Below are 24631 nucleotides of genomic sequence, written 5' to 3'. Positions count from 1 at the left end.
GGAAGTTTATGGATTAACTATGTAGCTGTGACTTATTGGACTAACTAATTAATAGAAATAATATTGGAATTGTTGGATGTACCGAAAATTGGTAAAAAACAGTATGCCAACTACACAACGTGGTACAGAGAGGGTGAGAGAGAGACGGCCGAAACCTGTTGTTCAAACTTGGCAATGAAATTATTAGTCCGGTGTAATTTTAAAATATGCCGTATTACAGAGATAAAAGGTTCAGAGACGTGTAACGATAAACGAGATACACGCCGTTTTACATACTGAGTCATAGCGGCGGTAGACGGTCGAACTCGTGGTTAACTTGCGAAGTGAATAGTAATGTGGGGACGCTCGACGTTAAACGTGTTACATATTTTATCGTGATGGACATATTCCGATAAACCGGCAACTTTTAAATTCGCGATCTAAATTTAATATAAAAAAATATAAATAAAATTCACTTAAAATAATAAATAAAAATCACAAAGCTTTCCAATAATGATTTAAACGACGTGTTATTTTTATAATATTATTGAATATTTTAACCTAGTCTTACGGGATATTGGCATTGTTTGTGTGTGAACTACTAGAGCGCGTGTTATTAAGTGTTATCGGTAGTTTAGTGGTCATCACCGTACATTATCAACGTGGGGAGATTTTATAGTATTTTAGCACGTGGTGGGTTCCCGCGGTGGCTCAGTTAGATAGTGATGCAATTTTTGTATGACGCAGCATCAGACATTCGGCTACGAAAAATTCTTTTGACCGACGAACTGAGTGTCGCGATTGTTGCATTGCGACAAGAATTTACATAACTAGTAAACGTAAACGATTGTTTTTCGATAAGTTAGCTGTAGGTAACACATTAATTAACAGAAAATGGCAAAAGTTTCTGAAACTGAAGGGTTGGCGCCAAGAGCTATTGGTGATGAAGCTGGCGATAAATCGGAGGGCTCCGGCGAAGGAGTACGGTTGAAGAAGGAATTGGGTGTTATGAATGGAGTGGCAATTATAGTAGGAGTGATCGTGGGGTCTGGTATTTTTGTATCGCCCAGTATGACTCTCCGGGAAACTGGCTCGAAGGGCATGGCGCTGATTGTTTGGGTGCTGTCGGGTTTAGTCTCCATGATTGGGGCACTCTGCTATGCGGAACTAGGTAAGTGTGAATTGATTAACACATTATTGCTTTTGATACATAACGTTAACCTAATAAACGGGGTTTTCGCATACGGTAGCAGGCATTGTATGTATACGTCAAAAGTAATGTCGACGACCTCGTAGGTCTAAAGAGATAAGAGAAAGTCCTAAGTATGTTGTCCTGTTAAACGTTAATTAAGATTAAGATTATTTCCATTAGTTTTATCCTTTATCATGGTACGACACCCTTAGTATGTGAAATTATTTACCTATTAAGCTGTATTTTACTAAATTCAAACATTTTTAATGATAATATAAAATTGTTAAAAGTACTTCGCTACCCCCATATCGGGTTTGCGCCCCCCAGGGGGTCGATATCCCGCACTTTGACAAACACTGATACACACTATACCGCATTATTATAACGTTATCATGGCAAGAAATATTCCTGTTGTATTAATTCAATTAAAATCTATAAATAAAATATCCAATTATAAATTTAGTACTGGAAATTATTATTATAATTTTTTTTTATAATATAAGAGTAGCAGACGAGCATGCAGTCTACCTGATGGTAAGTGGCTACTGCCGCCCATGGACATCTGTAATAAACCCCAGATAGGATTAGATATTCCTACCTGAGGTCGGCCACAGATGCGCCGCTACCCCTGAGGACTAAGCTGGAATGCCTCGGAAAAGTCTTTCTCCATTACCACACCCTTCAAACCGGAACACAGCAGCACCTAACACTGCAGTTATTAGGTAGAAATAGGTGTGGCGGTGGTGCCGCCGGAGTCGAACCACAAAGGGTTCTACCACCTTCAAAACAAAAAACGCTTTGTTAATAATATAAATTACTTGGTAATAATATAGGTAAATTAACGTTACGAATAGTTTTCACTTACACCCGCTATTAAAAATCAATTTCTACCTATTAAAAATTTGCAAATGTAGATTTTTGGTAAGCAAAAATTCGATAGAATCATTTAATATTTGGACATGTAGTTGTAGGTGTTAAAATTATTGTAATTTACACTCGTAGATTAGTAAAGATACTTCGCCGCCTTGAAACTGAATGAAGCTACAAACGGCTTATTTTAGTAAGTTCTTTTTTTGAATTCTTGACAAATAAAAACATTTTTAGAGGAAATTTACGAATAAATAACTAATACTGCGTAATTCACGTAATAAATAAATAATTATTTCAAATATTTTAGGGACATTTTAGCACGGAGACGTGGCAAAACTTTTTTACGCAACTATTTCAATTATCAAAACTGGGTACATTTTCTTGTTAGGAGTGAGTAATCTTTACTAATCTCTGGTAACACTTCGAAGCTGTTTCGAAACTAGTAGTAGTTTCAAGTTGTTCAAAAAAGTTTAATGTATGTAATCATTTTCCTCCTACAGTTTCCTTAAATATTTTACCTTGTTGAAGCTTTGCTGTTTTTACCGCATTCGAATCGATAAACAGGTTAATTATGTAATATGTAGTTTTATCTTGCCTCCATGCCTACAAGAATATGTCCGCGGTTGTACTTTCTGAAATATTTATGTAACTATTTGATAATAATGTAGGTAATACAACCCATTTCTATATCATAACCGCGAAGTGGTTTCAAAAACATCATATTGAAATAATATGTATTTGAAATAACGTGTTCCTATGTATTAAAACATTATATAAAAGCAATTGAGCTTAACTAAAAGTGGTAATCACAAAATAACAAACACTCAACATTGTAGGTATATATAGATTAATCCATATAAATGCACAATTTTTGAGGTTTAAAAACGCGATAAAGCCGCGCTTGACCATCATTTGCGAAGTTGTTATGATAGTTCTTCAAGTATCTATCGTGAAATCAAAAGAGTTATAAAAAATAAATCAAGATATCTCTGTGAAATAATAAACACATTAATTAGTAATATACCTACCTATACTGCACATGTGGGAATATGCATATAGTTTAGATCACTAGCGATAGGTACTTAGTGATAAATATTATATATTAATTATATACATAGTTTTACATACCAGTTAACGAGTCGTTTTCATATCGATAACGCAATCGATATCAGACATCGTACAGAGTGCAAAAGTTATGTTTGTAAAAATTTAGCTTTTATACGTCTGTCACTAAGGCTTTACGATAATCAATAATTACACAATGCATTATTTATTTTATCATATTTTTTGGCTAATATTCTTAAACCTATTAAACATAAATTGCCTTAAATATTCGTGAGGTGCGAAAATAGGTTTATTAATATCATATCAATGACACGATGCAATATCGATGTACGATTTTTTACAAGATAAAGTAACTAACTAATGCAGTTCAACTTATATCACTGGCGCCTATGGACATCTTTGAACTAAGCAGCTCCATATCGGCAAAACAGGAGTAACAGCCATTCCTGAGGACTAAGCTCGTCTCCTCTTAGGCTAAAACCTCCAAAACGTAAGAATTAATTCACACTAGAACCATTTCTAGTGTGAATTAATTCTTACGTTTAATTAATTCATACCATTATGACGGAGGTATTTCTCCGCTTGAAATAGGTCGACCATCTTTCCAAAATAGTAGACTTATGAAATTATCATGAAATCTATCATCATCATCAACCCCTTACTGTCCCACTGCTGGGCACGGGTCTCCTCTCAGAATGAGAAGGATTAGGCCATAGTCCACCGTGCTGGCCAAGTGCGTATTGGTAGACTTCACATACCTTTAAGATTTTTTTTTTATATAAATCTCTCAGGTATGCAGGTTTCCTCACGATGTTTTCCTTCAACGTTTAAGCAAGTGATAATTAATTTCTAATACGCACATAAATTTGAAAATCAGAGGTGCGTGCCTGGGATTTGAACCTCGGACCCCTCGATCGAGAGGCCGCGTTTCTTAACCACTAGGCTATTACTGCTTTTATCTATCATATCTTTCCATATTATAAACCTATCCGTAGGGTACTTTCATTCAATATTTTGATCACAATTGCAAAATGATAAAATCGTGTCGACAATCGTTAAATATGATAAGAGCTTATAAGTTACCTCATAATCATTTTCCTTTTCGTAAGTACGTCTTTTTAACAAATTTAAAATAGTAATGAACGAAGTATTATGTTTTTCCTTGTTTTATACAAAATAACTTTTTTCCCTGTTAGTATTTCGCAGTAGGTATTTTATCAGCTTCCTTATGTATATTTAAATTTATTTATAAACACTTGTTGTAATACACGTATCACGTATGTGGCCTCTACATAACGCTAAAGTTTTAAGATCGCGGATCTCAAAACTACAAACTTTACAGGAGCAAAAAAACCGTCTCATTTATTTATTTTTAACTCTCGCTCTAGTCACCTTTCAACTCAATATGAAATAACACTGACTTACGCCTAATTTTCACCGAGTATTTGGCCGAGCTAATATAAGTACGCTAGTGTTTTGTTTTACCACGCTTTTATTAGCTTGACCAGTATGTATGTATGTAACGAAATCTTTGAACTCGATTTTTACTCACTTAGAAGTGTCCGATTAATTTAAAATTTTGAACAATCGGTGAGAATCGGTGAGAATACACGATTTAAATAATTTTATCGCATTCACCTCTCCAGGATAGTCAGGAATCTTTATCGTGGTGTTTAGTTTTCAAACTATATTTTTATCTCGATTGATATGCGTAACTTGAAATGACTATTATTTGAGTTTCGCTATATTAAAACTTAAACAGTAAGTATGCCTACACCTTTGTCCTCTTTTATATTATACTGTTACTATTAATAATACTAGCGTAGTCTTATCACACCCGTAGTAATATTATAAACATATTATATTTTGTTTATATTTTATATATCTCAAAACGAATGGATTGATTCTCTTTGACCTGTCCGTAATACACACTATCGTCCATTAAAGTAACTATTTTATACTTAGTATACTTAGTACTTATCTACATAAAATGTACCTATAATTGTTTGTGTCCGCGAGCGATGTCTCAGTTTAAAAACTGGACACGCGATACGATAAAGTATTAGAATTAGTAAGAAAATAACTGCAGTTGCAAATGTACCTAACAGTTGAAAAAATACCTCAACCTGAGGGAAAATTTAATTACTTTCCACCGGACCGATTGGCGAAATATATAAAATTCTCACTTTGAAAAAGTATAGTTCTGATACATAACTCTACCTACTTATACACGCTTCAACGTAACAATATACACTCCTTTCTCTCTCACTCCTAAACATAGTACGTGCGGTAGATATACGCATTGCAAATTGTTCCTAAACTCCTTAATTATCATCAATTAAATTATCAAAGTTGTCTACACTAATATTATAAAGAGGAAAACTTTGTTTGTATGTTTGTAATGGATAGGCTCAAAAACTTCTGGACCGATTTTATAAAAATTTTCACCATTCTAAAGCTACATTATCCATGAGTAACATAGGCTATATTTTATATGAAATATATTTGATAAATAGATTTTGAGGCAGTACAAAGTTTGCCGGGTAGATATAGGGAAGAGTTGGTGTGATTGTACCGCCGGTTTAATCGTACCACTCTTGTATTTCCTATTAGATGAGCAATTATATCTAATATACGGAAGTATGACTCCTTGTAGTTCCACACCATTCCGCTATTTGCAAATATGATTTACTGCGAACTGTTTGTGTGAGCAAAAAAAATTATTTTTAGTGACACTTCATTTAAATTTTCGACTTCTTTCGTAAGCACATAACTCGTGATAAGGTGAGCTAAAACTACACAGCTTACATTCTTCAGATTTAAGCTACATTCTTTTGTAATTTTGACGGTGTGTCTTAGTATTGTAGTTATGTCGTGATGTTTCATTTTTTTATAATTAATACAATTTGGTAAATCGTACCACACGTTGTTCGGTAAATTGTACCCATAGAAATAAAGGTAAAAGGCGAATAGGTACAAAAATCACAAACTACGTATTAATATACATGACGGGGTACGGACTATTAGAAATAAAATAAAACATGATGAAGTCCTAAATAGAAATCGAAAATGAGTTTCAATGATAATATTTTTAAAAATCTCATATCTTGACGTTAACAAAATAGGTAGTAGGCAATGTTAGTTAACGAATTTTGTTCGTGTTTAGGGTTCTGTACCCAAGGGAAAGACAATGGAACCCTACTACTAAGCCTCCGATGTCTGTGCATCTAGCCACAGGGCTCTATTTTTGGAATAGTAATAGATAGATACGTGATTTTTAAAGAGGATGAATAACAACAAATGCTAAAAATAAAAATTTAAAATTAATGGGGCTCGCCATACAAGAATCCACTATTTTCCAACAATTTTCGCTTTTTCTATTAGCTAATTGTTAAAAAGTTAAAATTTTCATAAAGCATTTCCTTACTTCTATCGCTTCTATGATAGCAATTACTAGATAAATAAAAAAATAATGTCAGGGAACTCTCTGTATGTTACTTTGACTCGCTCTTGGCCGAATATTTAAATTTGTTATTTTTATTTATAGATATTGTGTAAAATAAATGATTTCTTTCATGATTTATATGTTTTCTTATTCAGCAGTACGATTTAACGCCTGTGGTACAATTTAAATCGCTAGTGGTACGATTAAACCGCCTCGTCGGCTAAATCGTACCAATCGAAGACCTCCGGGAAAATTGATTTTTAAGGATGTTGAAACAAAGGTAGAAGAAACTTGATTTTCTGTATTAGGTAGTCAAGATATGTAGCTGTGTAGCTGTATCTTTCAATTGTTATTTCATCATTGTAAATCTCATAGTTAAGTAATTATCGATATAAACGACTTACACGTCACATTTTCCTTATAAAACGTGTAGCGAAAACCAGCATTGCGGCGCCTACAGCAACCAAAGCATACATTATCATGTAAGAACTAATTATAATCTTAAACTATGAGAATCAGATGCGGAAAATGTTTTGGACGCATCACGCTTGGAAGACAAAATTCCATCTAACTAAACGAACATGCACAATCATTGTGACTACTGTGACTTACAGCCAAAGTCTATTCCTGATCTAAAAATAAACTGCAAAGGAAAGTAATGGAGACAATTCCCCTCAAAATAAAGATGAATCCGTTGACACCTCAAATAATAAAATCCATCAAGCCGTTTGGGCTCTAGGACATATAAATAATAACGCTATAATAAAAGCTTTCTACACCCTGTATCGTGGGTTCCTTGGACACACACAAAGACAAATACACAAACACCCAGACCCAGAAACAGAAACCTAACATCATTTAGATATCTGTCTGGCCGGGGAGCGAACCCGGGACGCGTAAGACCGGTATGGTGACCACTCCGCCACGCGGGTCGGTTTGAAAAACATTACCTTCATCAATCAGGTAATATGAATATTAAACAATTAGGTAGATTAATACTATAGATAATTAGATTAGATTTTTCTTTTTACGTATACTAAACATGGACTGCTACGTTATACCTAGATGCATTGTTTTTGTAATTATTTTACGAAATATTTAGCCGATATCATGGCCTTTTCATCAAGATTATCTTTCTATTTATCTTTCCACATAGTAACACAATAGCCGCGCTTAACACAACTTCATCTGATAAGTATGTATGCGCCACATATTTACATTGAATCATTATGTCCGTATGCAGGAGTTTTATTCAATGCCTATTTTTAATTGTAATTAAAACCTACATGCGTCATATGGTCTTGAAAATTTTGTATTGTAAGTCAGATTTAACTAATGAAGGCTGAGTCTAAATTTTCGCAGTGGGTGCAGATAATTGCCGCAACTTTTTAATTTAATAAAAATTTACTAGTATGAGTTCAACTCCAGCGCAATCACAGCCACAGCTATTTCTGTCTAATAACAGTAGTGTTACGCCTTGCTGTGTTTTGGTTTGAAGGGTGTCGTAAGGGAGACATGCATTTCCAAGGCAGTCCAGCTTAGTCCTCAGGGGTAGCGACGCATCTGTGGCCAACCTCAGGTAGTAATCTAATTTTATCTGGGGTTAATTAGAAATCAGGTGGTCTGCATGCTTGTATGCTAATCTTACCTTATATAAAAAACTCACATGTCACTACTTAATACAAACTAATTGACAACGCAACTCTTCATAATATCCTTCATATTTCCAGGGACAATGATCCCCAAATCTGGGGGTGACTACGCATATATCGGCGAGGCATTTGGGCCTCTACCAGCGTTCCTGTACCTCTGGGCGGCGCTGTTCGTCCTGGTGCCGACAGGGAACGCCGTCACGGCGCTTATTTTGGCAGAAAACATCCTCCAGCCGCTGTGGTCTCCGTGCAAACCGGCCCGAGAAGCAGTATGCCTTATTGCTGCAGTTGTTACATGTAAGTCATATTTTTATGTTTATTTTTCGTTTGCTTTTTTTTTCTTTTTAATTTTATTCAGAAATTGATTGAGACACGCACGTATATAAGAGCTGCCGTAATAATTCTCAATTTAACTCTTATAAACATCAGTAGTCTTAGAAAAAATCGTAGATTATTATCTATTCTGTAAAGACCTCGACCAAATTTAGTTGTTTCTAAAATTAGCCCATACAGAATTACAGACAAATAGGGGTATTGAGTAGCTGTAAGTGTAAGCTTAAAGAGAAAGTATCTAATTGAATGCTAATGTCAGATATGGTTTTTTGTCTGTGAACGCTTAAGATTTTTTTATAATGGAAAAGCTATGTAAAGCAATGTGACTTTTTCTTCTGATCATAATACTATTACTAATAAGTAATGTAACAAAGCCCAGCTTGTTAGATCAATAATTACTCTGTCAGTACGTGTCCCCGGGAATATCTCTGAAAGTACCTAGTAGGTATGGGTTAAAACAGTTTTCCAACAGCTGAGGGCAAAGTGCGTGAAAGATTCAATTTAGATATGCAAGTCATCCCACATTTCAATTGCTTACTAAACGCAGTGCAATCTTAATAAAATAGAGTTTGAACATGATATTGCTAAAAGTAAAAATAGATTACTGGGGAGCTTTCATGGGTTTTTCCAAATTCAGGAACAGTATGCGAATGCTGTATGTTGATAATATACTTTTAATTACTAAACGCAGTGCAATCTTAGTAAAGTAGAGTTTGAACATGACATTGCTAAAAGTAAAAATAGATTACTGGGGAGCTTTCATGGGTTTTTCCAAATTCAGGAACAGTATGCGAATGCTGTATGTTGATAATATACTTTTAATTACTAAACGCAGTGCAATCTTAGTAAAGTAGAGTTTGAACATGACATTGCTAAAAGTAAAAATAGATTACTGGGGAGCTTTCATGGGTTTTTCCAAATTCAGGAACAGTATGCGAATGCTGTATGTTGATAATATACTTTTAATTACTAAACGCAGTGCAATCTTAGTAAAGTAGAGTTTGAACATGACATTGCTAAAAGTAAAAATAGATTACTGGGGAGCTTTCATGGGTTTTTCCAAATTCAGGAACAGTATGCGAATGCTGTATGTTGATAATATACTTTTAATTACTAAACGCAGTGCAATCTTAATAAAGTAAAGTTTGAACATGACATTGCTAAAAGTAAAAATAGATTACTGGGGAGCTTTCATGGGTTTTTCCAAATTCAGGAACAGTATGCGAATGTTGATAATAAATAGTTTAAGATTGTTTATTTCTCAAAAGACTTACAATCACTTCCTGTATTTATTACTATTATTGTCCAAACCGTCCTATCTTACGACACGAATTTCTATAATTAAAATATCCTAGATTTCTTTTGATTGTTTCTTAATGCCTGATATTAATTAATAGTCAGTTTATCCAATTTTTGCTTACCGAAGATCATACTTTCAAAGTTTATTGTATTCAGAAATTTTCAAAGTATAAAATTTTGAGGATACGTAATGCTAAAAAATAAAAATGACCGCTATGAGATACCTGCCACTGTTTGTAGACTTTCTGGTAAAAGAAAAAACTCCAAGGGCGATATATGAAATTTATGGGAATCATCATAGATTAGTAAAGATTGCTCATTCCTAACAAGAAAATGTACCCAGTTTTGAGAATTGAAATAGTTGCGTAAAAAAGTTTTGCCACGTCTCCGTGCTAAAATGTCCCTAAGATATTTGAAATAATTATTTATTTATTATGTAAATTACGCAGTATTAGTTATTTATTCGTAAATTTTCTCTAAAATGTTTTTATTTGTCAAGAATTCAAAAAAAGAACTTACTAATAAACCGTTTGTGGCTTCATTCAATTTCAAGGCGGCGAAGTATCTTTACTAATCTATGGGAATCATAAAGATTGTCTTTTTATGCAGGCGGGTTTTTAAGTTACTTTTACATAGATTTTTTTAATACTACCAATGATGAGCAGAAGGTGAATTCCGTAGAAATGTAATTTGAATATTATCTGTAAATCAAATACATATACAAAATGTATGCTTTTCTAAGAGTCTAATTACTTTATCTGTAATAATTTACCGTGTCAAGACAATATTGTTTCTTCACGCGAAATTGTACGTTCGTTACGCTACATGATGTACCGTACATATTTATTTTTCTTAAATGAATCATTATTATTTGAGTGTAATGATTTTTCTGAATGAATAACTTAAACGGATTGGTACATTGCTCTCTATGTTTTATATCGTACACATGTTTCCTTTAGGTCTATTAATGTGATATATGTGTATACAGATAATTTAAATAAAGTATAGGTATGTATCAGGTACATAATGTTTCTCAAAACAAGCATAATACAAGTATCATTAAAGAGACTGCTTAAAATATGTTAAGTAAGCTGAAAAAACAAGTACTAAATAAGAAAATTAGTAAATAAAAATAGAATTTAAATATTATAAAGTGTTGCACACGGTGGCAAACGTATTGTTATGTTTTTTTGTCGAATCGTTATTCGTCGGGTAATAAATGGCAAAAGTAATCTAATTTTATGTAGAATGCGGCTCTACCGTCGCATTACCCTAACATAATTTGGATTGCTGCGTTCTGTTTATTTCAGTGATTCTTGTTTATTTCAATTTAGATTACAGATATCCGTGAACCATTTAACATCGTTGGCTTGCCCGTTTGATACTCAAATCGAATAAACAAGTGTGTTAGCCATTCAAGTTAAAATATTTTTTCCATTAAATTTCGTTGTAAAAATAATTACTCCGAGAAAATTGATACTGGACAGCTGAAGATTGTTCGGCGAAGCGGCGTGTGCGGTTTTTTTTTTCAGGTTATAAGTGACATGAACAAGTCTCTTAACGTGTTGCTATGGTATATTGTTACGTACCCCATGCAGGGACCCAAACTGCAGTTCCGAAAACCAAAACCGTCAAGCATCCATTCCACGAACTTGATTCGAAATATCTTCAGTTATTACTTTTTAATCCTGATGTAACATGTACGTTGGCATTCTGATGAATGATAGCGGAAACAGGCAGACAGGTAGTTATTATTTGCCGTAATGTATTAAGCGTAAGTTTATTTATATGAATAATAATGTTGAAACAATATTCCCAAGGACTTAAAGCAGTCATTCTGGTTTAAACTCCCAAGAACTTAAATAACCCTTGAACAAACTATGCGCCCTAATTTTAATTCTATAAATATTTTCCGTGCCTAGTTATGTCCCTTTCGCCAGGTCAGGGCCTTTGAACAAATAAGGCGAGATCGTAAGTAGCACAGTTAAGTTCGAACGAAATCTGGTTTCGAAGCGTTTCCCATTGAAGTTGCAAGTCGCGTTCATTGTTAGTTCTCGGGAAGACGTCTCACGGTTAAAAATAGTTAAGTGGGTAACAAAAGAGTCCATTGAATGTAACATGTTGGAGCTAAAGGGAGATGTGGTCTCGTCTTTATATTCGCGCGGCGGTCGACGTGCCGGTGCTGATTGCGCCTGACAGGATAATGAGGGCTTCCTCCCGCATCGCTAACACACTTGCGCGGAATTATCTTGCCCATACAGTAAGGGCACCTATCACGAGACCATAGCGTTGAATACCACATCCGAAAGTGTACACATCTAGCTACACTAACGCCTAACTAAATATCAGTGTATTTATTTTTTTGTTTAAGGTCGAAATATGTTAATTTTCTCGAAAGGTCGAAATCGAAATATGTCTTTTTCGCCCCTAGTATTTGTCAAAAAGTCGAAATTGGAGAATTTCTCGCTCCTAGCACCTAGTTGTTAAATTTCGATCTGTGTAGAGCAAAACATTCGATAGATCATCATTGATAAAAGAAGTATAACGCACTTAAATTTTCACGATTTTTTGGAAGGTTAAACTGTGTTTTTAATGTTACCAAGTTAGGATTACTTCTAGGATATCCTGATTAGTTGTAAAACAATCCTTGAGGATATGTTTACCGAGTAATTGTTTAATATCATTTATCAACTCCGAAGTTATGCATGTCTAAGAATAAACCCATCATTTATAGACCTTTTCAGGCCTCTTCTATTTACCTTAAGGGACACGATAAAATAGTCGATAAGTCAGCATAATTATAGGACCTATTGTTATTTTTTTTTCTGGAATTGTTCAGCAACTTCATACTCTTCCATAAACACAAATACTGCCCTCTTTTAAATAGAATTTTTCATTTCTTTTGTTAACATACATTTATTCATAACAGAGTCAACCATTGAATACATACGCCAAAACCCTTTGTATGAGTACATTCCCACCGCCTGTTTGACTCCTTCTTGCCGTGGTCACTGTCCCCCTTACATTTGTGTCAATTGGAGAATATAAATAGTTAATGGATTCGATATAATGTTGCTATGATTGCGAATGTTTGAATTTTCAAGGATCTTTTGAAAATTTTAAAATTCGTACAAACAAATTTGGGTTAGCTCATTTATAACTTTCCGTACCCAAAGGGTAAAACCGGAACCCTATTATTAAGCCTCCGATGACTGTCCATCTGTCCGTCTGTCACAGGGCTCTATCTCTGGAACCGTAATAGAAAAAACTTGAAAATGTGACAGAGGATGTATAACGGTGGTCGCTATAACAACAAATACTAAAAGTAAAATAAAGTTGAATATTAAAGGGGGTCTCCATAAAACAAACCGGTATTTTTGAGCATTTTTCGATCTAACTGTTAAACCGTACTAGGAAGACAGGTGAAATTTTTACAATTCGTTTAGTACTATAACTGCTATAAATACAAATAAGAACAATAAAACATATTTTATATAGTTATTTTAATTTTGTAAAACAAGTGTTAGGCGCTGCTGTGTTCCGTTTTGAAGGGTGTGGTACAGATTTTTCCGAGGCGTTCCAGCTTAGTCCTCAGGGGTGGCGGCGCATCTGTGGCCGACCTCAGGTAGGAATATCTAATCTTATCTGGGGTTGTTTACAGATGTCCATGGGCGGCAGTAACCACTTACCATCAGGTGGACTGCATGCTCGTCTGCTACTCCTATATTATACAAAAAAAAATGGGCAAACAATTTTAAACATAATAGTTAAGTTATCTTTTTTACTTAATATAAAAAAGAAGTGTCTACACAATGGGTTTTTCTGGGGTCACAAAGATAAACAATTACGTTACGATATACAATTTCATATCGTTTTATTGTAAGTATTATAAAATTGATTAAATAATTAATGAGTTGGGTTGAGGGTCAAAGTGTCGAATTGAAGTGGCATGAAGCTTATCTTATAAAATAAAGCATTGTCTATCTTCTTATCATGAGCAACCCCTATGACCCGGGCATCTGTAAAATTGAAATTAAATTAAATTATTGTTTGGAAACAAAACTTAATAGTCGTACTGTATATTTCTCATATATAAAATTCTCGTGACACAATGTTAGTTACCGTTCTCCTCCGAAACGGCTTTACCGATTTTCATCAAATTTTATATGAATATTAGGTAGGTCTGAGAATCGCCTACTATCTATTTTTCATACCCCTAAGAGATAAGGGTTGTTCACCTTTAACTTTTTTTATTTTTATTCACACGTTTGCCAGTTCAGCTCGTTTTATATAAGTAGAAGTAGTAAACGAAGACGCAGTCCATCTGATAGTTACTGACTTTAATGGCCGTTTATAATCAACCCCAGATAATATTAGAGTTGTACTTGTAACTGATCTTAGTTACCAATGCGTTGCTACCCCTGAGGACTAAAAGTTAGAACGACACTGATAAGTTTACTCGCTTACTTCACCCTTCTAATCAGAATACAGCAGTGCTTAAACACTTCCATATCACCAAAAACAAGTGAATTAAATACCTTTAGCCTTTTTGGTACCTACATATGTAATATTAAGAACTACTCATGCAGGGTAGACGACACTCCACTTCCACTCTACACATTACGGTAAGACTACTAAAACTTAAAGTACTTGCGAGGCCACTGCTGCTACATACCTGTTTATGCCATAAAATGGCACTGTAGTGTTAATATGTTCTATATTGTAGGGCAGATTAAATTCCTGAGATCATATTAACGACATATCTATGATTGAAATTCATTTAGGACTTCTGATCTATAGGGAGGTAAAAAGCTTGTTCACGAGCTGCCGTGCCTAACTGAAACTTAACATTGGGTCGACTGCATGCTTATTTATTACTTCAATTACATTAAAAATCTATTAGTATTTGGCGTTAGATTTAAGTCCGCGCGCCACTCTCATCCTTTAGTTACATAGAAATAAGTTTCCTGTCATGTAAGCTGCACTCACGCATGCGAACGTAAGTCCGCGTGACAAGAAAAAGGCACGTTCCTTCTTACAGTAAACAGATAAACTAGAAAATCGTGAGGATTTTTACTAAAAGAAACTCGTGATACGAAATCGCAAAGTTTACATACTAAGCTATTATTCACCACCTAGAATCTACATACCTCCTTTGAAACAACTATATCAATAAGTAATTATCGGTCAGTAGTTATTTATTGACATTATCTGTATCTTGAACGAAGTTTTCCTAATTAAATTAAATGACTCATTTCACAATTACATTAATTACAATAAGGTACGAGTACGTACTACATAATGTAGTGTTAGCAATATATTCAAATTATTTAATTATAGTATTGTTTTAATTAATTATTTTGTGTTATATTTATGATGTGTTATTTTTATAATAATAAGTGTCCGTTTATATAGTCATTGGCTGTATGGGTTATATGATTGTGTGCATTAGCATAAAACAAGAAAAAGAACACGCTGGAGCTGTATTTTACGCGGGAATAATAAAAGTTGTAAATTGGATCAAGAAAATAGTTTGTGTTATTAGTAGGATGTTATCGATATAGTACCTACTAAATAAGTAGGTAAGGATAGGTTAGTAAATATGTTCGATGTTTCAGTTTCGGTACTTTAATAACGTACCTATGATTAGTATGATTCAGAGTAGGTATTCTTTTTAAAAATCAATACAGACTAAACAAACATATACGATTGTCTCTACAAACATTTTTTTCGAAGTAGTCTAGGAGATGAGACGAGTTGGAAAACTGGTTTTTATATTTTGATAATCGTAATAAGCACGTAATATTTAGATTTGGCATTTTCAAAGAGGCACCTTGATTGATTACACAGGACTTTTCCTTATCATTTCAGGTTTCGTAACGGCAATCAACTGTTATAATGTGAAATGGGTGACCAAGGTCCAAGATTCCTTCACAGCTGCTAAGATACTAGCATTGTTGGTAATATTCTTCGCCAGTATCGGGTACATGTTCGAGCATGACACGGAGAAGCTGCAATCGATGATGGAGGGCACGGTGACGAAGCCAGGCAATATTGCTGTAGCGTTCTACTTTGGACTGTTTTCGTACTCCGGCTGGAATTATCTGAACTTTGTAACAGAAGAACTAAAGGACCCTCACAAGTAGGTATTAAAAAGCCAAATGTTAATAAGTAATTATTGGCACGGGAAACTTAATTATCCGAGGCGTTACATCTTAGTCTTCAGGGGTAACTATTAACACATCGGTGGCCAACCTCGGATAGGACTGTGAACTTATTTGAAGTTGATTACAATAAATGTCAAATCCTAAATGGATTCGTCGCCCATGGACCATCAAATAAACTGTATACTCGTTTGCGACTTATATATCCTATCTTTACATTATAAAATCAGCATCAGCATCTTCATTATAAAATCAAAAATTAAACTTGTGTTTTCAAACCTCTGATTGTTGAATCATATTAAACACCTCTTTTTTATGACGACCCATTTGGCAAAGTGCCACATCGGCCTACGATGCAAGTAATCATACACATATAGATAATAGGTACCTATGCAATCGCTCCGGGTTCCATTCCCGGCTTGATATGAAATTATATATCTGTTGTAAAATAAGGTGGTAGACTTTGTGGTTCGACTCCAGAAGCACCATAGCTATACTTATTTCTGTTTCCGCTGTTTTCGGTTGAAGGAAGTTGGAAGGGCGACGTCAGAAGTGACGTGACTGACCTTTAGTTAGGACTGTTGTGTTACCTAGTGTTGATTACAGATGTCCATGAGGCTTGACCACTTATCACGTGGACTGCATGGTCGTTTGCTACTTCTATATTTAAAAAAGTTTAAGTGCTCGGATGTAGCCTACATGAGACGGATTAGGTACGTAGTCCACTGCGCTGACCAAATGCGAATTGATAGACTTCACATATCTTTGAAATCTTTTACTTTTTTTTGAAGATTTTCAGGTATGTAGGTTTTTCTCACAACGTTTTCCTTTACCATTTAAGCAAGCGATAATTAATTTCTAATACTTAACTTTGAAAAATCAGAGATCCGTGCCTGCGATTTGAACCTCGGACTTCACGGGGCCGAGTTTACCACTAGACTGTCACTGTATATAAGAAGCTCGTTACTAATATCAGATATCTCTCTTTACAGAAACCTTCCGCGAGCGATCCTCATTTCAATGCCAATGGTGACCCTAGTGTACACATTGACAAATGTGGCACTATTCGCCGTCCTCGACAGCGGTGATATCATGGCATCTGACGCAGTCGCTGTAATATTCGGCCAAAAGATCCTATCCTTTATGTCCTGGATCATGCCAGTGTTCGTCGCTTTATGTACCTTTGGGTCATTGAACGGGGCGATATACGCCTCGTCCAGGCTGTTCTTCGTCGGCGCTAGGAATGGTCATCTCCCGCTTGCGATATCGCTCATAGACATGAAACGACTCACTCCAGTGCCGTCCCTTATTTTTATGGTAAATATACATTTATATTATAACTTAAAATTTAATTGCATTCCCTTTACAGTAAGATTAATTACAGTAAACAATTTTGGGCCTAATTAATGTTGATAATTGCATGTAAGTAATGATGTGTAATATCCATAGATAGTGTTGTGAAGAGAGATTTATTGGCTAGGCTAGGTGATCATGGCTTGAGAGCAGCTGTGGTCCGATAGTCTCAGTTTTTTACATAAAATGTACTAAATGTTAAAAAACTTCGATAGCGTGATTCAGAAATACAAATGGCGCCGTCTTGACTAGTTGCAGAAACTCATCACAAGTGATTTGAACTTATTTTTGATGTGAAACATCTATAGCCGCACGCAAAAAAGATTTCTGGCGTGGCGACGATTACCTTTAACTACATAGACAAATGTTCTATAAGGGACAGAGCTATTAGAACAATGTGATAAAAAAAGACAACTAGTGTTTGACCTTGCGTTTCAAGTGTACGCAAACGTAAATATTGACCATGGAATATAGTGACCAATGATTACTTCAGTCAAAACGGGACATCGATTTTTTTATGTCAAATACTTTTTACTTGAAAAAATATAGTTAGAAATAATAAAAAACACGCTTTTATGATAAAATTAACTAAAAAGTAGAAAATAATTTTCAATCTAGGAATCATTTAAGGAAAAGTAAATAGTATAATTGTGCAAAAAATGTGGGGCGCTTTATGAAAACTGATAAATGGAGCACCCCATGTTTTTTTCACAATTATAATATTTACTGTTACTTAATTGACAATGGCAACGGTTCATTTCGGAGACAACGGCACGAAGCATCGAAAAAAGGGACTGTCCCGTTAAAAACGGGACGTATGGACGTATATTTCTCATTGATACTCATGCTTGTCAAAGACAATGAAATAATGGAACAGAAGGTAAAAAATGTCCAGAACTGTCGATAATAGTTTTAGTACATCGTTTACGTAGAAATGTTATAGTACAGTTTAACTAAATAAATTATTATTATATAAATATATAATTTGATGAAGGAATGTATCTATACAGATGTATCGACTGGTTTAAAATATATGATTTAAAAATTGTTTATATTTATTATCGTATATTAGTAAAGATTACTCACTCCTAACAAGAAAATGTACCCAGTTTTGAGAATTGAAATAGTTGCGTAAAAAAGTTTTGCCACGTCTCCGTGCTAAAATGTCCCTAAAATATTTGAAATAATTATTTATCTATTATGTAAATTACGCAGTATTAGTTATTTATTTGTAAATTTTCTCTAAAAATGTTTTTATTTGTCAAGAATTCAAAAACAACTTACCAATAAGCCGTTTGTGGCTTCATTCAATTTCAAGGCGGCGAAGTATCTTTACTAATTTATGTTTATTATTTTCAGTTTTATTTTACACACGACCATTAATTGCAAAGTTGTGTACATTTTATAAATGTACTAGCTGACCCAGCAAACATTGTGTTGCCATATAAATAAAAAAAATGTTAAGGGTGAACAACCCTTATCACTTAAGAGATATGAAAAATAGATAGATAGTAGCCAATTCTCAGACTTACTGAATATGCATATAAATTTTGATGAAAATCAGTAAGAGCGTTTCGCAGGAGTACAGTAACTAACATCGTGACATGCGAATTTTATATAATCTTACCGTGGTCTTTTTGAGGATTAATTTCTGGCTATACAAAGATTGTTTATTAAATTATGTTTAGGTTAATTTATTCAATTAAAGAAATTTTAAAATACCGTATACTATCCTATATAAATTTTATGGTAATATTTTTTATTATTTACCACAGATATCGAAGAAAATTTAGAGATTAGGATACAGAATTTCCCATATATCGATTTTATTTTATTAAAATAAACTATAAAAAGTTATATTTTGACTAAAACACACTAATATAAAAATTAAGCAGTGGGATCTTAAACTATAACATACACGTATGAACATCGTGAGCTTCAATAAAATGTCACTTCTGTTCTGTTGATCTATGGTCATAGATCAATGAAAATTTTTTCATTGATCTATGACAGTTCAATTCAATCAATGAAAGTTTTTGTCAATGAAAGTGATAAAGACGCAAAATGCATGACCATGCATTTTGCGTCTTTATCACTTTCATTGACAAAAACATACTGTGTCTCTTTCTGGTTACTCATGTAATCATGGCGGATCGAACACGAAAAATAAACAAAATTTAATAATTTCTCTTCATTTACGTGTGATAGGTGATTCCATGAATCTTGTTTCTTTTTCGAGCATAATTTTTGCATTTATGCATTGCACAAGAAGGCATTTTGAGGCTTAAAATTCAAAATAATGACGTTTAACACGTTCCCTGCGGCACAGATTTTTCTGTACTTTCCATTACTGCGTTACGAGTTGTTTTAAACCTCGTCCTATACCCGACATTGTGGCGGCACGAGGCGTGTTAAATCCCACCGCCCGAAGGAGACTAAAATCCTTTTTTTGGCGCCAAATAAGACAAAATCGACGGCTTTTGTCTTGATTATTATTAACAATGAGTTGATTAACCTAAAACTGCCGCCGCCCTTGGTAAAATTCGTTACTTTAGATTCTATGGGTAAAATAAAATGTGGGTCTAATGCACCTCGGACCGCACTGAAAAATGGCAGGTTTCCATATAATTTAGTGATGGGAAAATAAATATCGATTTTATTTTATTGTTTTTATTTATCAACGTTATGGACAGAATGAATACAAAAAGGGGAAAAGTAATGGATGTTTTTCATTGAAACATTTCAGACAATAAGGTTTTTTGCAAACAGTGCATTCCGTGAGATTTTTTTTTGGTTTTTTTGTCTGCCTCACGACATGTCAAGAATGTGCGGAGTTTTTCGTAGCATCCGACACATCTCTTCTTCTTTGGACCCTTATCGAGATGATGTGCTTTCTTTGCAGTGGATTCTGAAAAGTAGGAGCGAGTAGATTAGGGTAAAGAGTAATCGGAATACTCGGTAACGATTTTGCCTACGTTTCCTATATCAATAATGTAGCTACTTAACTTTTGTTTGAGCCATAACAGGAAACGTATTTATCTATAATGTAATTTCTTACTATACGGATATACGCCTAGCCTGCCAAGTCTCACTACTGGACTTTCACCTAGACAGAGTATATTTGTGACTTACCTGTTTTTGAAATATCTTCCTGTATTCTGATTCTGGCTCAGATTTTTCAACCGGTTTTTCTTCATCTTCCTCCATGATCAACTTTTTTCGGCAACGTTTCGACATGATAATTTTCAACATAAAGACAGCGGTCCTACTTCGTCGCTACGCAGCCTCGACTGCGTTGCACAACACTAACCACGTGAAGCTAGCGTGGGGTGCGGTACGAGGTGCGTGGGGAAACGAGGCGTTCCCAACCTCGTTCCGCACTGTGTTAGCATTATTATTTGTTCAGTGCGGTACGAGGTCTAACAAACCCGACATTAGGTTGGTGTACCATAGAACATAAAGACAGCGGTCCTACTTCGTCGCTACGCAGCCTCGACTGCGTTGCACAACACTAACCACGTGAAGCTAGCGTGGGGTGCGGTACGAGGTGCGTGGGGAAACGAGGCGTTCCCAACCTCGTTCCGCACTGTGTTAGCGTTATTATTTGTTCAGTGCGGTACGAGGTCTAACAAACCCGACATTAGGTTGGTGTACCATAGAACTAGGAATCAGTAGCACATCACAAACATATAGTTATCACTCTCCTACACTGAACCAGACGGAAGTTATGCCTCTCGCACCACAGAGAAGTTAAAGTTTTTTCTTACCGCTATAACGACCAGACATGGACGAGGTGTTTTAAGCCGCGTTCCGCAGCTAACGTGTTAACGTGTTCAGTGACATTCGTGTGTATTACTACGCCGCGCGAGAGCGACTGGAGTCGTTTTAACTCGTTTTACACCACTTGACGTATTTTGTATGTTTTAAGTATTGCCCGCTTATTTTTCTGATAATAAAATGTCTGACCGTGATAATTTAGAGAGTGAAAGTGATCAGCCTTCTGCAAAGAAAGCAAAATCACACTATGACACACCATCAAGTCATCAGTAAGTTAATTATTTTTTTTATAATTAAAGTATGCATTTATCTGTGCATTAAGCACGCGTATATTTGGTGTGTTTTGAGCGCCAGCAAATGTAAAATCTACTATCTTGGTAGATTAAAATTCACATAAAAATCATTGCATACAATGTTTTTAAATTATTAATTAATTTTAATGTCATTCTTCTCAGAGAATAAATTTATTAAGACTGACAGAATTGTATTTCAAAATCAGCTGATGGCGTGCAGCGCACGAAAGTTTTTTCTTATTTGTTATAAATATGAACATTAAAAAATTAATATGTTTTTTTCTGCATATTACCTACTTTTACAAAATAATGTCGATGTTTCACATCTGCCAGGCGTCCCGTGACGGCTCACATTTTTTTAATGGAATCCTTGCTCAAAATTATGTTATAATTACACATAATAACCTAACAAGATCATGAATGAGTAAATGCATAAACTGTAAGCAATTTCATGTAATGCCAAAACTTTTTATAGCATGAAAATTTGCAAATGCTATACACGCGCATTCTCCGCTGGATGTAAAAAAATATTTTCTTTACTTCGTCTGATATGCAATTAAGTTAAATGTAATAATTTAATTGAAATATATCATAATCAAAAAGTAACCTAAAGTTGTCTTTACATTTATATTTTACTTAAACTATAATTAAATTACTAACGTCATATGTTACAACAAGTGGCAAGAAATATTCAGAATATATGGACCTAAAGGATTTTATTATAATTAAATTATTGTGTTAGTTAATTTGATGTAGAAACAAGTTTTTGTGTTACTGTAGCAATGTAGCAAAAACTCATATTTATAATTTGCTCTTTATTTTACAATTAGACATGTACATCTATATTTGATTGCTGTAGCTGTAACGAATTGTGGTATGTGATTATATAATTATAAACATTATCCATTTAAAGTTTAGATATTTTTGTTCTAATATAAAAGTAGCATACGAGCACGCAGTCTGTGAGAAGCAAGTGACGATAATTGGTTACTGCCGCCGATGCATATAAGTACCTAATCTCTATATTTCCTACGTGATTCCTACCTGAGATTAACCAGAGTTGTGCCGCTACCCCTGAGAACTAAGCTAGAATATTTCGGTAAACTATGTCTCCCTTTCCACACCCTTTAAACCAGAACACAGCAGCGCTGAATATTGCCGTTATTAGGCAGAAATTGGCGTGCTGTGGCGGTGCTGCAGAGTTCTACTATCTTCAAAATCTCAAAAATCCTATATGGTTTAACTGTGCATGGATTTTTTTACTTATAACAATATAACAAGTAAAGCGCTGTTGTGTTCCTTTTTAAAAGCCTATACCTTAGAACTTAGTTCTCAAGAGTAGCGCTAGATTTTGTGAGATACTTTTCACTCGAATGAGTATTGCAATTTAGTCAATAAGGCGTCCGCGATACACAATTTTTACGTATTTTTACTAGTTATTGTTTAAACATTTATTTAAGAAATATCAATTTAAGTTAAAGTTATTTCAATTTTAATATCAATTTAAGTGTAAGTAATTAGTAATAAGAATTTAGTATATTTTGTTGGCGTTTCTGATCTGTGAGACATATATCATTACCTCCCCAGTTTTAGGGGCATAAAAAGCATTTGCAGACTGTGATAAGATTTTTTCATGACGTACCTATCTGTTATATTTATATACATTTTACATTGCGTTACAATCCACTTTATAAGAAATGCACATATGAAACGTAATACACATAACGCCAACCTGTATAACAATACACTTGATAAAGTGTATTATATTACGCAAATTGATTTAGTATTTATTTTTAGTAATACTATAAATGATTTCTTGTTTCAGTGCTTGGTGACCCTTGTGCTGTTGGTATTCAGTGACGTCGAGAAGCTCATCGTGTACGTGTCTGCAGTGGAAGCTATATTCACACTCAGTTCCATTGCGGGTTTACTGTGGATGCGTTACTCGCGGCCGAAGCTAATGCGACCGATACGCGTCAACCTGATCCTTCCTATCGTATACTTAATCGCGTGTACATTCCTCGTGGTTTTCTCCTGTGTCCGTGAACCTGTAGGAGTGGGTATCGGGATCGCCTTCATAGGAGCAGGCGTTCCCGTGTACGTTCTGTTCATTCTATGGAAGAACAAGCCAGAATGGATGCAATCGGCGTGTAATTCCTTCACCATTGCATGCGCGAAAATGTTTTTAAGCTTGCCAGAGGATTCTAAAGATTTATGATCCACGCGGATTGAAAATAAATGCATTTGAAAGGCGTTTTAGGACCTATAAGGGATATACGAGAGAACTGATGTAGTCTAAGGACTGATCTGTTTTTGATCTGATAATGAATTTACAAAATTCATATTAGTCTTCTGCAATTTTGTTGTTTTTTACATTATTTGTTGAGCGCTGTGTTTTGAATAAAACCGGGTGGTGCATAACATACGTGTGCGTATTTTATTATATTTGTAATATTGTTTATCGGAATGTGGTGTCATCGCCACATCTATTTCTAACGTACCTAAAGCAATTCTTGTGTTTAGGTAGAAGTGGATGTCGGCTGATTTTTATATGAATCGATGATGTTTACCCCTCCTCCCCCCTTATATGGAGTTGGTCACAAATGTCCGTGGAAGGCAGTGACTTTCACCATCAGATGGACTGCAAGCTCGTTGGCTTTGCACGACATGACGACTTTTAACGATGTCATGGCGTGTAATGCAGTGACGTCACTAAACCGTATGAGGCCCGTGACAAATTCATTGCATGGGGCCCGAAACTTTTCGCTCAAGTATACGTACTTCAGTGTTTTTTGGGCCTGGCGACCTTTTTTCATGCACGTACCTATAAACACTTCAAGTGAATTTATTTTTCGCTGCTTTTTGTACATTTTTGAGCTCGCAGTCTCTCGGACCGGGGGCCCCATCAGGCCGGGGGCCCGTGGCATTTTGCCAGTCCTACCACCCTATACTTACGCCAGTGGAGTAATGCGATATTGTCTCCTATATATATGTTTAACGCTATAAGCGTTATATTATAAACGTATATTATGAACGACCCGTTAAATTAAGATCTGTTGTATATTAAGTTAACATTATTAATACTGTATTGATACTAGTTTAAGATTAAGCTTGTAATAACGACTATGAGGAACAATAATAAATGTCGAAATTTATTTTGTTATATTAATTTCTATTTTATTTCATGGAAATATAATGTTTATTTGTAA

At 34.7% G+C, this 24631-nt stretch overlaps 1 protein-coding gene across 1 annotated transcript; it reads left to right on the top strand.

Moving 5' to 3' along the window:
* The first annotated feature begins 315 nt into the window (after positions 1 to 315).
* Positions 316 to 24631, top strand: mnd (L-type amino acid transporter minidiscs). Its single transcript, XM_073080747.1, has 5 exons — positions 316 to 1150; positions 8282 to 8500; positions 15707 to 15977; positions 16992 to 17316; positions 23248 to 24631. Exons 1-5 carry the CDS (start codon positions 874 to 876, stop codon positions 23638 to 23640), a joined length of 1485 nt encoding a protein of 494 aa, XP_072936848.1. The 5' UTR covers positions 316 to 873; the 3' UTR covers positions 23641 to 24631.

The sequence above is a fragment of the Epargyreus clarus genome, unplaced genomic scaffold, assembly GCF_041222505.1.
Source record: "Epargyreus clarus isolate Ecla_fem2 unplaced genomic scaffold, WU_Ecla_fem_2.2 ptg000015l, whole genome shotgun sequence".
In the NCBI taxonomy this organism is placed as follows: domain Eukaryota; kingdom Metazoa; phylum Arthropoda; class Insecta; order Lepidoptera; family Hesperiidae; genus Epargyreus; species Epargyreus clarus.
Note: the sequence above shows the minus strand (reverse complement) of the source record. Positions and strands in the feature narration are given on the sequence as shown.

Coding starts and splice junctions, on each gene's coding strand:
- mnd (XM_073080747.1), top strand. CDS start 874: ATGGCAAAAGTTTCTGAAACTGAAGGGTTGGCGCCAAGAGCTATTGGT. Junction 15,978..16,991: donor GAACTAAAGGACCCTCACAA/GTAGGTATTAAA, acceptor CTCTCTTTACAG/AAACCTTCCGCGAGCGATCC. Junction 17,317..23,247: donor TGCCGTCCCTTATTTTTATG/GTAAATATACAT, acceptor TTCTTGTTTCAG/TGCTTGGTGACCCTTGTGCT.